The sequence below is a fragment of the Pelodiscus sinensis genome, chromosome 11 (genome assembly GCF_049634645.1).
Source record: "Pelodiscus sinensis isolate JC-2024 chromosome 11, ASM4963464v1, whole genome shotgun sequence".
In the NCBI taxonomy this organism is placed as follows: Eukaryota; Metazoa; Chordata; order Testudines; family Trionychidae; genus Pelodiscus; species Pelodiscus sinensis.
In genome coordinates, this window is record NC_134721.1 from 31,298,409 (window position 1) to 31,313,504 (window position 15,096).

General features: G+C 42.6%; 1 protein-coding gene across 4 annotated transcripts in view; it reads left to right on the forward strand.

The window, feature by feature from the left end:
• Window positions 1-15,096, forward strand: part of FGD3 (FYVE, RhoGEF and PH domain containing 3) — a 204,074-nt gene that overhangs the window by 102,271 nt on the left and 86,707 nt on the right. For 2 of the 4 annotated variants that reach the window (XM_075938919.1, XM_025188018.2), the window contains one exon: window positions 7,827-7,997. The exons of 1 other annotated variant lie outside the window; for it this stretch is intronic. In XM_075938919.1, coding sequence (XP_075795034.1) covers window positions 7,827-7,997 — 171 coding nt within the window. Of the gene's footprint in view, window positions 1-7,826; window positions 7,998-14,843; window positions 15,049-15,096 lie in introns of those variants that run through there. One more of the 4 variants, XM_075938921.1, reaches the window with a different exon arrangement.

Below are 15,096 nucleotides of genomic sequence, written 5' to 3' on the forward strand. Positions count from 1 at the left end.
TATTCCATTTATCTTAATGTAGAAATATATTGAGATTCTTGAAGCCTATAAACCTGAAACAGCTTCTACAAAAATGTTGGTTTTATCTTAAGTTTAGCCAGCTCAGTGCGGAAACTGTCTGACATGGGTATGATTCAGAGGAAGACTGATGCTCCTGAGAAATTGCTCTGTTCTGTGAAAACTAGTCTTCCTGATAAAGTTCTGAAGTCTTCAGGAAAGATTAAAGTGGCTATTTTCTCAAAAGTTGTTGCAGGTTTTAGGCTTTTTTAAGAATCTAGTTTATCCTCTATTCCATTAAAGGAACATTTAAATAGCAATTGTACTATGTATTTCATATGTGAAAAGTTATGGACAACAGTGTCCTGTGCTCACTGTCGGCTGGTCATGAAAACATTTATGCTTGAATAACTTTACTCATGTGAAAACAATGATGAGTCCTGTGGTACCTTAAAGACTAACAGATTTATTTCAGCATAAGCTTTTGTGGGCAAAGATCCACTTTGTCAGATGCTGATGAAGTGGGTCTTTGCCCACAAAAGCTTATGCTTAAATAAAGCAGTTAGTTTTTTAAGGTGCCACAGGTCTTCTCATGGTTTTTGCAGATACAGACTAGCATGGCTATCCCCCGAGACTTAAAAAACAATTAATGGTCTTGCAGCTTCCTTGAGACTTATTTACAAATAGTTTCAGGGAAGTCACTGAAACTACTCTGGTGAGTAATTTTACTCATATGCATGGCCTATAACTGCCCGTTTGGACACAGTGAAACTGAGCTTCAGATATGTGGAGTTTTGCTTTGACTCGTGTTTCTAAACATGTATGTGACATTCAAGCTTGGCGAGCAGAACACACTGACCCTTTTTTGCAGATTATTTTTAAAAATTTGAATGGAATTGGTCTTTGCAAATAGAGCCGGGTCTCATGAAAATTAATCTGAGTCTGAAACAGAAGGGCTTGTCTCATATTTCCTTGTTGGAGTTGCCTGCTGTTCAGTGCTTATTCACATCATTATATTCTTCTAGTTATTGTATGTGATTAGTGTAACATACATAGTGAGAGACAACCAGGCTCTGGAAGTGACAGTATGTTGTTAGAAATGTTTGCATGTAGTTACTATAAAACAACTTTGCTTTCTCCATTTTACTGACTTCCAATTACTAGATATTGTTATGGCCGTTCCATTCTGGATTAGCTTGTGCCTAGGGTGATGACCCTACACAGAGGAGTAAGCAGAAGTCCGCTCCTTTTCTGGAATAGTGGGATGAGGCAGGGCTTGGAGTAGGAGGAGCTTTGGCCAGGGAACTGTATTTGGGTGGGTGTGTCTCAAAGGAGCAATCCTTTACCGGGACAACCTTCTGGGTGGTGCAGTTTACACCTCCTCTATTTCTGTTCTGTCTGTAGAAGCACAGGCTAGCGCTCATAGCAGCTCACAAGTGTCTTCTTGTCAGAAGAATTCAGCATATTATAAGCTAACAATCAGTAACTTTTTTTATCAAGCATTTTATGGTGTTGGACAAAATAAGTAAGAAAGTAAAATAAATCAAGTTGTAGTTACACTATGTGAGAAGTCACTTTTAGGGTCACATTCACAAATGCACGGAGAATGGCTTTAATTAAAAAAAAATTATAACTCCACCACGTATGTGAAAAATGGGCTTTCACATAAGCCCGTTTTTCTTATTATGTGGCCAAGAGTCTGCATTGCTGTGTAAAGCTCTTGTAGATTTTGGAGATGAACATTGGTTTTAATTGCATATCAGTTCCTTCCTTGGCCTGCTTGTTCGTTTGATACAGTGTTAATAAATGTTTGCATATTAAGTGCAGAATTGGTGATTAATATTTTTAACATTAACAGGTATAAAGTGTGCAAGGCACAAGATGTCAAATTTTATTCTAAGTCAGTGAATTTTTTGTTTGTTCCTTTGAGCTAGGCAGCGGCTTTTAAAAGGAAGTGGTTAAGACTTAACTAGGTGTTTTGGTGCACAGACACATCAGGGAACATGTCAGTAGATGCTTTGTCCAAATTTTCAGTTTGTGCTGTTTAACATAGCGCAATGGACTTCAATTAATCTATTTTCACTTTGCCAGCTAAGTCTCTTGTCCTTTGGCTGTTTATGACAACTGTAAGGTTGAGAAATAAAAATTCTGCGTGTTTATAAAATAAGGTTAAATCACTTAAGCTAGGTTATCTTTACAGGAATTTAACTAGACATCTTAAGAACTTTCAAGTACATGTTGGCAATGCACTGTATTTTACATACAAGATATCAGTAGATTTCATTTTTATCTCTCTCTCTATATAAAAAAACTTTTCCTGTGGGAAAGTCCAGAAGCTGGGGAGGGAGGAGAGGCAGGAGGAAAGAGCCAGGGCTGGAGTGGCCTCTGACCTGCCCTGGCAGCAGGGGGTGGGGGAAAAGAACCTCTGCTAGGCCTCTCCTGACAGCTGGGGAGATTGGCTTGGCTTGGCCCAGTTCCCCAGCCTCTGAAGGCTAGGCCAGCCTCAGTGTGGCCCGCCCCCAGTGGCTCAAGGGAGAGAGCTGGCCCAGCTGTGGCTTTCACGCAGCCCAACCCACCTGATAGCTGGAGGAAGATAGCTGGGCCAGCTTCGGCCTGGCCCAATCCCCCAGTGGCCGGACGGAGAGAGACGGACCATAGACCAACTCCCCAGTGGCTGGAGGGAGAGAGCTGGGCCTGCTACAAAGGGTTGCCAGGTGTCTGGTATTGACCCGGACAATCCGGTATTTTTGCCTCTTGTCTGGTAAAAAAAAAATCAGAAAATACTGGACACCTGAAATGTCCCTTATTTTCTGATTTTTTTTTTTTTCCCTGCCAGGAGGCGAAAATACCAGACACCTGGCAATTCTACACACACTCAGCAACTGTGTGTCCCCCCTTCCCCGAATCCTATTCCCTCCTCCCCTCCTGGATCTGCCATTTATCTGGTCCCGCAGGGGTCTTAAAGGGGTCCTTTTGTTGTTGTTGTTTCTCAACAACTTTGCTCTTCCCCCTTTTTTTTTCCTCAACAGATTTTTTTCCCCAGTGTTTTTTTTGTTTGGAGGGAAAGGGGAGTTCGGTATTTTTAGTTAAATCTACTGCCACAGCCTAGCCAGGCCCCCCAGCAACCGGAGTGGGGGGGAGTTGGGGCTGGCCTGGTCTGGGGGTGGGGCAGCTGGGGGGAAGATTGCTGGGGCAGGCAAGGGCTGATATGACTCAGCCTGGCATGGGGGAGAGCCAGAGCTGCGTACCCCCAGAGAGAGGGATTGTCAAGCATAGTGAGCAGGGACACAGCCCCCTAGTGAGTTTAAAAAGGAGAGAGTTGTGGGAGCAGTAAATCAGTTGTACTCAGCTAAGAGAATGCCAAGCAAACAAGAATGAAGTATTTGGGTTGCTCATGACGATGCATAAGATAATAGCAGGCCTCTTTCATGGAGGTGGGTGCACAGGAACAGGGGGCATTCATTGAATTTCTCCACCCCAACCTTAAATAGTTTGTGTATGAGAGGAGTATAACTGTAGTCCCTGCACTTGTGGAAGGGTGACAGGAGAGCACAGGTACTGGCTCCTCTCGACTTCTCCAGCGATGCAGAACCCTAATGGGAAGAGGTGTAATCTGTGGCATCAACCAGTGGAATGGGACTGTGGTAGGATATGGCTTTACCCATTGAAGGTGTGTGACAGCTTCCCTGGCATGCCAAGGAGCTCAGACAGGAATTCCATCCTAACTGAGGACCAGGGCAGTGCAACGTTTTAAAGATGAGCAGTTTGTGCTGTTGTCCTCTGTGTGTTCTGGGTGTTTTGAATGTGGGGAAAATGTAGGCTTTTCCCTTTCACTTTCATTTATATCTACTGTATATTTGAGAGCATTTGTCTGTGTGTCTGTTCAGGAACTCCTCCTAAACAGTAGGAGCTAGGACCACTGAATTTGGTATATAGCTTCCTCATATCATAACTTGAAACAATGTAAGTGTTTGGCTGTGCCAGGAAAATGGGATGTACCTGGACTGGGATTGCTTCTTGTAAAACCATAAAAAAAGAGAAAGAATTACCAGTAGGTGACAGGGGTTGGCTGGGGGCGTACTCCCCAGCCAGGATTGCTCCAGCCCTGAGCCTCTCCCCGCCCCCCCCCCCCCGACATCCTTTAGGAAGGGCAGGGGTCTGAAGCTTCCCGCCCCCACCATTCATACAGGAACATTGCTGGCTATTCCCCTTCATCAGAGGCCAAGGGGAAAATACACAATTTGCTGCATTCTCCACTGTGGCTAGAGAGTGCAAGGGGCAGATGAACCTGGACCTGCCCCAGCCAGACGACATGCACCACTCCCCTGGCTGTGCCCCTGGAGCTGCCGTGCCCATGGAGACACACTTCTCACTTGGCCCTAAGCTCCTGTCGTAAGAGAGGGCGGGGGTAGTCTTCTCTTCCCAGGGCAGCCTGGATACTGAATCCCTCATCCCCAGACCCACCCCAGAGAAACGATTCAGATGAAGCCTGGACGTTTTCCTTTTAATTTCCCAAACCCCTAAAATTATTTGAGCAATGCCGGGTAAATCTTTTGTTATATAGTAGAAACACATACAGCCAGCTGCTCTGCCAATCAGCTGAGTGGCTTTTGAATCTTTCCTGTGTGGCCGCCCAAGCGCTTAGCTTAAAGGAAACAATGATTGGGTGATCCCCAGTTGTTTTTATGAGAAAGATTAAATAACACTTCCTTAGTGGCCTTTTCTCACCAGTCATGATTTTATAGACATCTGTCATATCCCCCCCCTTAGTTGTCTCTTTCCAATCTGAGAAGTCCCCATTTTATTTATCGCTCACCATATGGAAGCTGTTCCATCCCCTTATCGTTTGTGTTGCTCTTTTCTGTACTTTTTCCAATTCCAATATATATCTTTTTTGAGATAAGGCGACCGCACCTGCATGCAGTATTCAAGATGTGGGAGTACCATGGATTTATATGGAGGCAATATAATATTTTCTGTCATTTTCCTATGGATTGCTTATGTTCTGTTAGCTTTTTTCACTGCTGCTGCACATTGAGTGGATATTTTTAGGGAACTATCCACAATGACTCCAAGAGTTCTCTGAGTGGTGACAGCTAATTTAGACCCATTTTACATGTATAGTTGGGAGTATGTTTTCCTGTGTGCATTACTTTGCATTTATCAACACTGAATTTTGTTGTTTGTTGCCCAGTCACACACTGATGTGAGACCCCTTTTTACCGTCAAGTTATTAAAACTGAGTACTTATAAAGTCCTGAGTTTAAGCCTGAAGCACTTTTTGATAGCCGAGTTCAAATAAATCCTCTGTAAAGTTGATTTGGTAGCAGATGCACTCAGGGCCATCCCTTAGGGGCCCCAGGTTTGGGGCAATGCCCCCCCCCCCCCCCCCGTGCCCTAGATGCAGGTTCCAGGGCAACTGCCCTACTCCATTCCTGTGTCACCCCTTACCCAAACCCTGCCCTGCCCTGCCCTGCCCTACCATTGGGCATGTGAAAGGTTAACTGGAGCAGTCTGCAGCAAGCCTCCCCACCTGCACTCCGTTTAATTGGTTAACCAGTTAAACAGGATTTTACATCCCTACTCCACCCTCTTCCCACACCCTCCCCCCGAGCAATGTGGCTCGGGAGATTAATGGGGGACCTGGTGCAGAGTGGCAGCAGGGGTCAGCCTTCTCCCCCGTGTACTCGCCATGGCACCTGGATCCATAGTGACCTAGCAGCCTTCTCCACTCCTCCCACTCCCAGCCTGCTCCACTCTGCTTCTCCACAACAGCAGGAAGCGGAGCACCCAGGGGCTGGAGCGCTCTGCTTTCTTCTACCATGGTGAAACAGAGCACAGTGGGCAGGGAGAAGGTAGCAGGGTGGAGTGGATCAGGCTGCCAGGTCACTCGAACTCCTGCCACCGCGGTGATTGGGGCGGAGGCAGGGGTCCTCCTGCTGCTGCCCCATGCCAGGCCCCAAGTCCAGTAATTCCCTGTGGCCAATCCATGGGAGCCCCCAAAGCGAGGGGCCTTTTAAACAACAATAACAGGAAGCAGAAGTGAAGAATTCTGGGTATGTCTACACTACCACGCTAGTTCGAACTAGGGTGGTTAATGTACTCATTCGAAGTTGCAAATGAAGCCCGGGATTTAAATATCCCGGGCTTCATTTGCATCTTGCCAGGCGCCGCCATTTTTAAATCCTCGTTAGTGCGGACTCTGTGCCCGCGGCTACACACAGCACGCAGACTCACTCCTGATCCAAAGGGCAATGTTCTGAAGGTCAGTTACATGTGTGAATCCAGAGTAGGTTGCATTTGTGACACTCAGCTCATGTTCCTGAATTCATAATAAAAGCTGAAGATTACTTGAATGTTTAGACAGATTCTCCTTCTCAAGTATTTGAGATCAGTTTATCCTTTTAAAGGGATAGTGCCCATTTAAACTAGTCCTTTTTAAAGCATGAAATTTATAGTTGTTTCAGGTACTCCCTCTGCTCCAGAGTCCCAGCCAACTTTTGTGCATTTACATTCACATTACAGTATTTCACTCCAAGAAAAAATGTCCTGCTATCATGTCAACACCCACACTGACAGACAAGAGAGAAGTATTAACAACAAATACTGTTGAATTCCAAAACAAAGTGAAAAAAGATACTATTTTTGGTTTCTAATCTGTCATTTATGCTAGTTAGAGATGTTACTTGAAACAGTGGTGTTGATTCAGGAAAGCATCCCTTTTTCAGGAAGGGCACTTGAACATGTTTCATGTCTTTAGTTGCGATCTCTTTGACATTAATGGCATAATCAATATTGACATCAGTGGGGCCAGGATTTCATCATGAACTTAAATTCATAATTCATTTCGTTTCCTGAAGAGGGATGCTTTCCTAAATCAGGGTCAATGGCAGGCTGCAAAATTTCAGAAATTGTTACTTAAATTGACAATGACCATGTGATACTAATGACCAAATTAAGACTTGTTGCAACTCAGTTAACGTCAGTGCATATGCATCAAGTCTGATATGTGCATATGCATCAAGTCTGATATGTGCATATGCATCAAGTCTGCAGCAGTTTTAATCAGAATCAGTATTGGACTGGGTCATTGGACACTGATTGTCCAAAAGCACATTCTGATTGGATGGCTGGGCATTTTTGATGACCTAACAACTATATATCAACTTTCTTTCATCCCTGTTGAGACTGTATCAGTGAAAGTCGAAACAAAAGATGTTTCAAACAGAAACCTATTCCCAATATATGAAATTGGATGGGTTGTTTTATTTCTCCAAAACCTGTAGGAAATGAGTCAATAATGATTTTTTAAAGGAAACAAAACATCTTAGTCCCTTCTCTGGCCTTCTTGATGCATCATGTCTAATCTATCTTTCAGACTGTCATTCTCTGGGAAAGACCCTATTTGTATGTTGTCTCAAATGTATAGGCATTTAACAAAGAAGAAATAGCACTATTGTGTAATTTAAATGATTAATCTAATTCTTGCAAAGGACTGAGACATGTTGATCCTCTATCTGGTCTATCACAAGCATTTGTTATTCCTCCATCCTTGAATGTAGGTGCCAATTTGCCAAATAGAATGCTATTATCTACCTACCTACCTACCTACCTACCTACCTACCTACCATCCATCAAGATTCATGACCTCTTTCAGCCATCCAGATTAAACTGATTATCAAGATGGGTGTTCCTGGAGTGATAACTTCTTCGTCAATGACTTTCCTTTCCTTCAAATAACTGATATTAGCTAAGCTACCAGAGCTAGGACCAGCTGCTTTTCATGGGAAAAATGGAGGAAATAAACATCAACTCATTTATTTTTCCAGGTTGCCCTTGTGCTCCTTTTCAAATCAAATGTCATATTGACTCAAATCCAACATTGGAAGCATGTGGCGAGCTACAGCACATTGGCCCTGTACAATGTATCCATCAAACTGGAAGGAAGCCCAAAACCAAACCTCCATTGGCCAAAACACATCTTCTGCAGAAACCCCAAGGCAAGTGTTATTGCTCCTCCAGTAGTCATACAATTTTCTATTGTGCTGGAAGTGTAATGTTTTTTAAAAATATTGTTTTAATTTGAAAATTACAGCTCTTCTCTCATTTATAGGGCTCTACCACATTCACAGCCATGCAAAACATGTCATGGACCATGAAATCTGGCCTTTTGTGTGCTTTTACCCTAGAGCGTACAGATTTCATGGGGGAGACAAGCATTTCTCAAATTGGGGGCCCTGACCCAAAGGGATTTGCAGGCAAATCACAAGGTTATTTTAAGAGGGTCACAGTATTGCTGCCCTTATTTCTGTATTGCTGCCTTCAGAGCTGTGCAACTGAAGGGCAGTGGTTGTAATACTGGCTGTGTACCCAGATCTGAAGGCAGCATCCTGCCAGCAGCAAGGATGGTAATGGCATACTTTTACCACCCTTACTTCTGTACTGTTGGTTTCAGAGTCGCGTGGTGAGAGAGTGGCAGCTACTGGCTGAGGGCCCAGCTCTGCAGGTGGCAGTGCAAAAGTAAGGGTAGCTACACCATAGCATGACACCCTTAATTCTCCTGCATTGCTGCTGGTGGTAGCTCTGCCTTCAGAGCTCAAATCCTGGTCCGCAGCTGCCACTCTCCGGCTGCTCAGCTCTGAAGGCAATGCAGCTATTTAGAAGTAAGGATACCACAACCCCCATACAATAACCTTATGACCCACACACAACTCCTTTTTGGGTCAGGATCCCTACAACGCAATGAAATTTCAGATTTAAATATCTGAAATCATGAAGTTTACTATTTTTAAAATCCTCTGATTGTGAAATTGATGAAAATTAACTGCGAATTTAGAAATTGCTTAGTATTCTGTGTGTACTAGATGTTTCTCAGCTAAGATACATGCTTCATTTATCGGAAGGAAATTTGATAGGCCTTTTCATAATACAGGCAACCCCTGACATGCGATGCGATTGGTTCCCGGGGAAGCGTCGGAAGTCGGGGGTGTCGTAACTCGAATCCACATTTACAATAGGTGCTGTGCGCTGTCATAAATGCGGGCCGAGGATATAAGTTGGGGTTTTTTAGCCCCTTCCACACTTTAAAATATAGTTGTAAGTGTGGGGGGGTCACAACTTGGGCAGTCAGAATTCGGGGGTTTCCTGTAAGTACAGGCAAGATCTTGATTTAAATGAAGTTTACAAAAAGTAGTCACGTAAGTAAGTAGGTATTATTATGTTCCAATAGGAAATAACTGTCAAAAATATTTAACTGTATTGTACAACATGAAATTCCAATTTTATCGTGAAAACAACTTTCTGCCTTGTTGTTAATTAGGGATGTAAAATCCGGTTTAATCAGTTAAACCTCAGGTTTAACCGGTTAACTGATTAAGCAGGATTCCACTCCAGCCCTACCCCATGTGTGGGGGAGACATTTCTGAGACTCAAAGACTAGTCTTAAAGTGTAATATTGGTATATTAGTCAATTCTTTGCTCCCTATTGGTGATAGTTATTCTCTCCTAAATGGTAAGAGCTAGGACCACCACAGTCAGCATACCGCTTCCACTTATCATAACTTAAGGCAACATCAGGGTTTGGTTGTGCCAAGAAAACAGAAAAGAGACAGAATTACCAAAGCAAGTACATCCTCAAAATTGACATAACGGAGTGAATGTTGAAAGAGACTGAACCAAGATGACTGAGAAAAATAGGATGAACATGCAGTAGGATTGCTTCTCAATAAACCTTATAGAAAGAGATAAAATTGAGAAATGTTGGAGTAGTGCTCAGTTTTGGCACAGCTAAAATGAATGCTTAAGGCCGTGTTTCTCAAACTGTGGGTCCTGACTCCTCAAAGGGTCACGAGCAACTTAGAGGGGGGTCACAGTATCACAAAGTTTGAGAACCCCTGGCTTAAGGTTTGAAAACTAGAAGAAAATGTTATTGGAAACCAAATTGACAGTAGCCGTTTTTTTTGTTAAAATATAGCAATTAATAGTTTATAGGGATGAAATTAAAAATTTACCTGTTGGAATTCCCATTAAAAAACTTACTAAAAAAATTCAATTGACAAATTTTTAACAATCCCTTTTTTAAGAAGTCAGAAATAAAAGTTAACTCGATAAAATATAGTATTATTGAAAAATACAATTATTTCATGTACATTTTCCTTTTATTTTTTTTAATTGAGTTAACCACCTGAGCAACACTGGGTAAATCTGCTAGTGTGTGCTAGTTTTAATCTTGAACTCTTTCTCTTTCAGATTTCATTATTGAACAGTTCATTATTAACAGTACTATAAACTATTCTGATAAATAGGAATAGCCAAAACCATACAGAATTTGGTTAAATACTGAGTGAATTCAAGTCATTGGCCAGATCATCAGCCGGTATCTCTCAATGAAACTGCTCTGGAATTAGTGGAACTGTAGGCATTTATAATAGCAGATCTGGGCCATTATCTGTATCTGCATCAGCTTGCTTGATTTATTCAGAGAGGCTGTGTCTACACTGCCCAGTTTTTCCGCAAAATCAGCCGCTTTTCTGGAAAAACTTGCCAGCTGTCTACACTGGCCGTTTGAATTTCTGCAAAAGCACTGACTTCCTACTGTAAGAAATCAGTGCTTCTTGCGGAAATACTATGCTGTTCCCATTCAGGCAAAAGTCCTTTTGCACAGAACTTTTGCGCAAAAGGGCCAGTGTAGACAGCTCAGATTTGTTTTGCGCAAAAAAGTCCCGATCGCCAAAATGGCGATCGGGGCTTTTTTGCGGAAAAGCGCGTCTAGATTGGCACGGACGCTTTTCCGCAAAAAGTGCTTTTGTGGAAAAGCGTCTGTGCCAATCCAGACGCTCTGTTCCGAAAATGCTTTTAACGGAAAACTTTTCCGTTAAAAGCATTTCCAGAAAATCATGCCAGTCTAGACATAGCCATAATGTTTAAAAGTGCCTGAAATTGCATTAACTTTGGTGAGCCTTATCGCCATTGCTCAAAAATCAATATTCCTGAAATGGTATATCCAGGCCTTCCCTCTCTTCTTCCCATAGAGCAAGGAATTTAGAAGAAACGGAGTAATTCTTTTTCTATCTTGCTGAGATTCGGTTTAACACCTGAGTAAAAAGAAAATTGAGATATAATAGACAAACACATAAAAGAAGGCATAATTTTGAATTGTTTATCTTGCCACAGGTTGAACCTCTCTAGTCTGGCACCCTCAGGACCTGACCAGTGCTGAACCAGAGACTTTGCCAAACCACAGGAGATCAATATTGTCTAGCAACCTTACCAACACTTCCACTACTTACTAGACGTTTTGGCTATGTCTAGACTGGCATGATTTTCCGCAAATGCTTTTAACAGAAAAGTTTTCCGTTAAAAGCATTTGTGGAAAAGAGCGTCTAGATTGGCACGGACGCTTTTCCGCAAAAACACTTTTCGCGGAAAAGCGTCCGTGCCAATCTAGATGCGGTTTTGCGCAAGAAAGCCCCTATCGTCATTTTCGCAATCAGGGCTCTTTTGCACAAAACAATACCGCGTTGTCTACACTGGTCCTTTAGCGCAAAAGCATTTGCGCAAGAGGACTTTTGCCCGAATGGGAGCAGCATAGCATTTCCGCAAGAAGCACTGATTTCAGACAGTAAGAAGTCCGTGTTCTTGCGGAAATTCAAGTGGCCAGTGTAGACAGCTGGCAAGTTTTTCCGCGAAAGCAGCTGCTTTCGCGGAAAAACTTGCCAGTCGAGACTCAGCCTTAGGGTATATTAAAGCTAAATAACAAGCTCAGAACACAGAGAGCCAGGACTGGTGGCTGTAAACAAATTTCATGGGACCACAGGAAACTTGCTCACACTCATGATAAGTGGACATCTGGCTAACTAAAATCATGCTGGACAACAGATGTTGCCACACCAGACAATGCCGGACTAGAGAGGTTCAAGCTGTAGCACTCCTTACATCCTGGATGCAACTCAATTTGACACTAGTCCCAAGAAATAGATTAAATATATTCAAATAAGAAAAATAAGAATGTAAGCCCAAGATTTTCAAAAGTAGCTGTTGCCATCCTCTGCAAATCATTCTCCATATCTTAGCAGCCCCGCCAGTCCTGAGGGTCCACCCAGTGGAATCTCAGGAGAGGTTAACTTGTTAATCTCATAATTCTTTCAATGTTTCTTAAATTAATGGAGATTACCTATCTCCTAGAGCTGGAAGGGACCTTGAAAGGTCATTGAGTCCAGTCTCCTGCCTTCACAGCAGGACCAAGTACCATGCCTGACAAATTTTTGCCCCAAATCCCTAAATGGTCTCCGCAAGGATTAAACTCATAACCCTAGGTTTAGCAGGCCAATGCTCAAACCACTGAGCTATCCCTCCCCCGGTACATGTCGTTCTTACATGTACTACACCTAATTCTGGTTGTCCTTTAGCTTAAATTGTAGAGATCTAGTTTTCTAGCCCTATTACAATATGGCTGTGTCTAGATTGCACCCCTTTTCTGTAAAAGGGATGCAAAGTAGACACAGTGCAATTGCAAATGAAGCGGGGGTTTAAATCTTCCCCGCTTCATTTGCATAAACATGGCTGCCACTTTTTTCCGGCTCGGGGCTTTGCCGGCAAAAAGCGCCAGTCTAGACGGGGATCTTTTGGAAAATAAAGCCTTTTCCGAAAGATCCCTTATTCCTCTTAAAACCAAATTAAGCCTCTTGATTATTCCAAATTTCCATTGCAAGTTTGGTTTCTATGGAAAATGTGCATCTGTCCACACTTCCTCATTGTATAAAACGTTCTCTTTGAAGGTTACTCATCAAGGACTACAGCAGTGGTCACTAACCAGTAGATCGGGATCTACTGGTAGATCTTGGAGCCTCTGACAGGGGATCCTGACTGGTTTGGCCAAGAGGCTCTCAAGTGCCTGCACTTCAGCTGGCCCTCCCCCCCACTGCTGCTTATATCCTGCCCTTTCCCTTGGAGCTGCCCCTCTTGCTGGGGAGCCTACTGCTTTCTGTGCAGGGGAAGGGAGGAGGAGGAGGGGCGCTGATATCAAGATGCCCTCTCCCACTCTGTTTGCTCACAATTGGCTGAACCGAAGACGTAGTTTCACACTCCTCTGTTCTCTCTGCCACAGAGTAAAAGGAAGGCTTCTCTCCCCCTGCATTTGTGCTGCAATATGCAATCATTTTGTAGCGTCTAAACACGATCAGACAAGTCTTAACACCTATCTTGAGTGATTCTAATCTGTAGATGAGCTGGTCTGGCTTCCAATTATGAATTTGTTAGCGGTGAGCTGAGGCCAGCAGCCTTGGCCAGAGCTAGCATCTGGTCTCCTAGCATTATGTGCAAGAATATTTCTTTTACCATCTCTCCATTCTTCCTGTGCACTTATGGTTTTCTTAAAGAAAAACAAACCCTATAGCAACTAGAGATGTAAAATCCCGTTTAATTGGTTAACCGGTTAAACATGTTTAATTGGTTAACTGATTAAAGAGGGTGAGGGCAGGGTTGGCGCACCCCCGCCTATGGCATATCCAACCAGGATGGATTGGCCCATGCCTGCGGCAGGTGCTGCGTTAGGGACCAACCTCCTGTCCATTGCAGGCTGGGAGTTGCTACATTCCTCTCTCCTTTTCTCCCCCTCCTGGTTAACCAGATCCAGTAAATCATTCACATCCCTAATAGGAACCCTCTTATTTTTTATGGGAATTCAAGGTGATCAGTCCAGGAGTTTAATCCCTCTGTTATAAACATATAGGAAAGACCTGAATCCTCAAAAGATGCACTTTATGTTTAGCTAGTATTGCTCAAACAAGCTGTGCAGTTTAAATGGTTATACATCCTCCTGCCTATTGTACTCAAACACATTACATCCTCCTTAGTCATCAGCTTCAGTGGTGCTGTGACAACTGACAGCAGCTGGAGATCTGCTCCAAGAAGAAAGGATATTTAGGCTTGCTCACATCCCTGAAACCCTCCCCCAGAGGTTTGTCTGAGTAAATACTTCAGGAATTGGTGCATTAAATTTGTTACCAAATAATTTTAAAAAACAAACCAAACCCTAAAATTACTCATTCAGAACTGTTGATAATTAAAAAGATTTTACTACACAGAGCCTGTTATGCAGACATGTTCCGTATAGATCTTTTTAACATAGCTGCTCTATCTAACATGAAAAAATTTAATGTAACTGCTGTTCTCAAAAGTTACTTAGGAAAACATTTTATAACTTGCGTATTGAACTTTTAGAATATTTCCTATTAGACAAATTAGGGATGAGTGACTATTTGTCAGCACTCCTGAAAGAAATGCACACTTCTGGATTAATTTCATTGTCGTTTTTTTTTTTAGCTTTTAGTTGGGTTCACTTATATGAAGTTGCTTTCACTGCATAAAACAGTAAAAGCGTGCAAACCTGTTGCCATGGGTCACTATGGTTACATATTTATAAAACCTTTCACTCTGCAAAAAATGACAAATTGATTGCATAAGTTTTGCTAAATTACCTTTAGTAGAAGGGACTAGGAAGGTCTAATTAATAGGTTAAAGTACAATGTTCGCTGTCTTTTTAACAGAATGAAGACATGTTTAACACAGACATTTACAGTGTGATATTAAAAGAGGAAGGAAATTTGTGAAGGATATACCACAGAGAAATTGGGGGAGGGAGAAGGAAATAAAAGTTTTTTACGTTTTCTTGCAATGTTTCCAGTACAATGAATGAGTGAGCTGTGCAAACTCATATTTTGCTTACAGAATCTAGTTAAATATATTAGAGTAAAAAAAATTCTAAATTTTGGCAAGTCACCATAAGGGAAACGGAGCACTATGGTGGAGATGAAGAGAGTGCTTGCACAACCAAGTCTTGGTATGAGCGCTGTGCATCCTGTTTGGCAACAAGGAAGCAGTGGTGTTCAGTCTGTCCGCTACTTAGTGCTTTGACAGATCTAACAAAACAGTAGAAATGCAAAAGAGAAGCTAATCTATTTCTTTAGAACATATCAAAGTGCTTTTGTGTGAAAAATAATATTGGGACTTCAGTGGTTTAGATGTAATTATTCAACAGCAGTAAAACAATGAGTGCGTCTTGCTCTTTCTTCACAATGAGGATCTGTTGTCTTTGTTGGT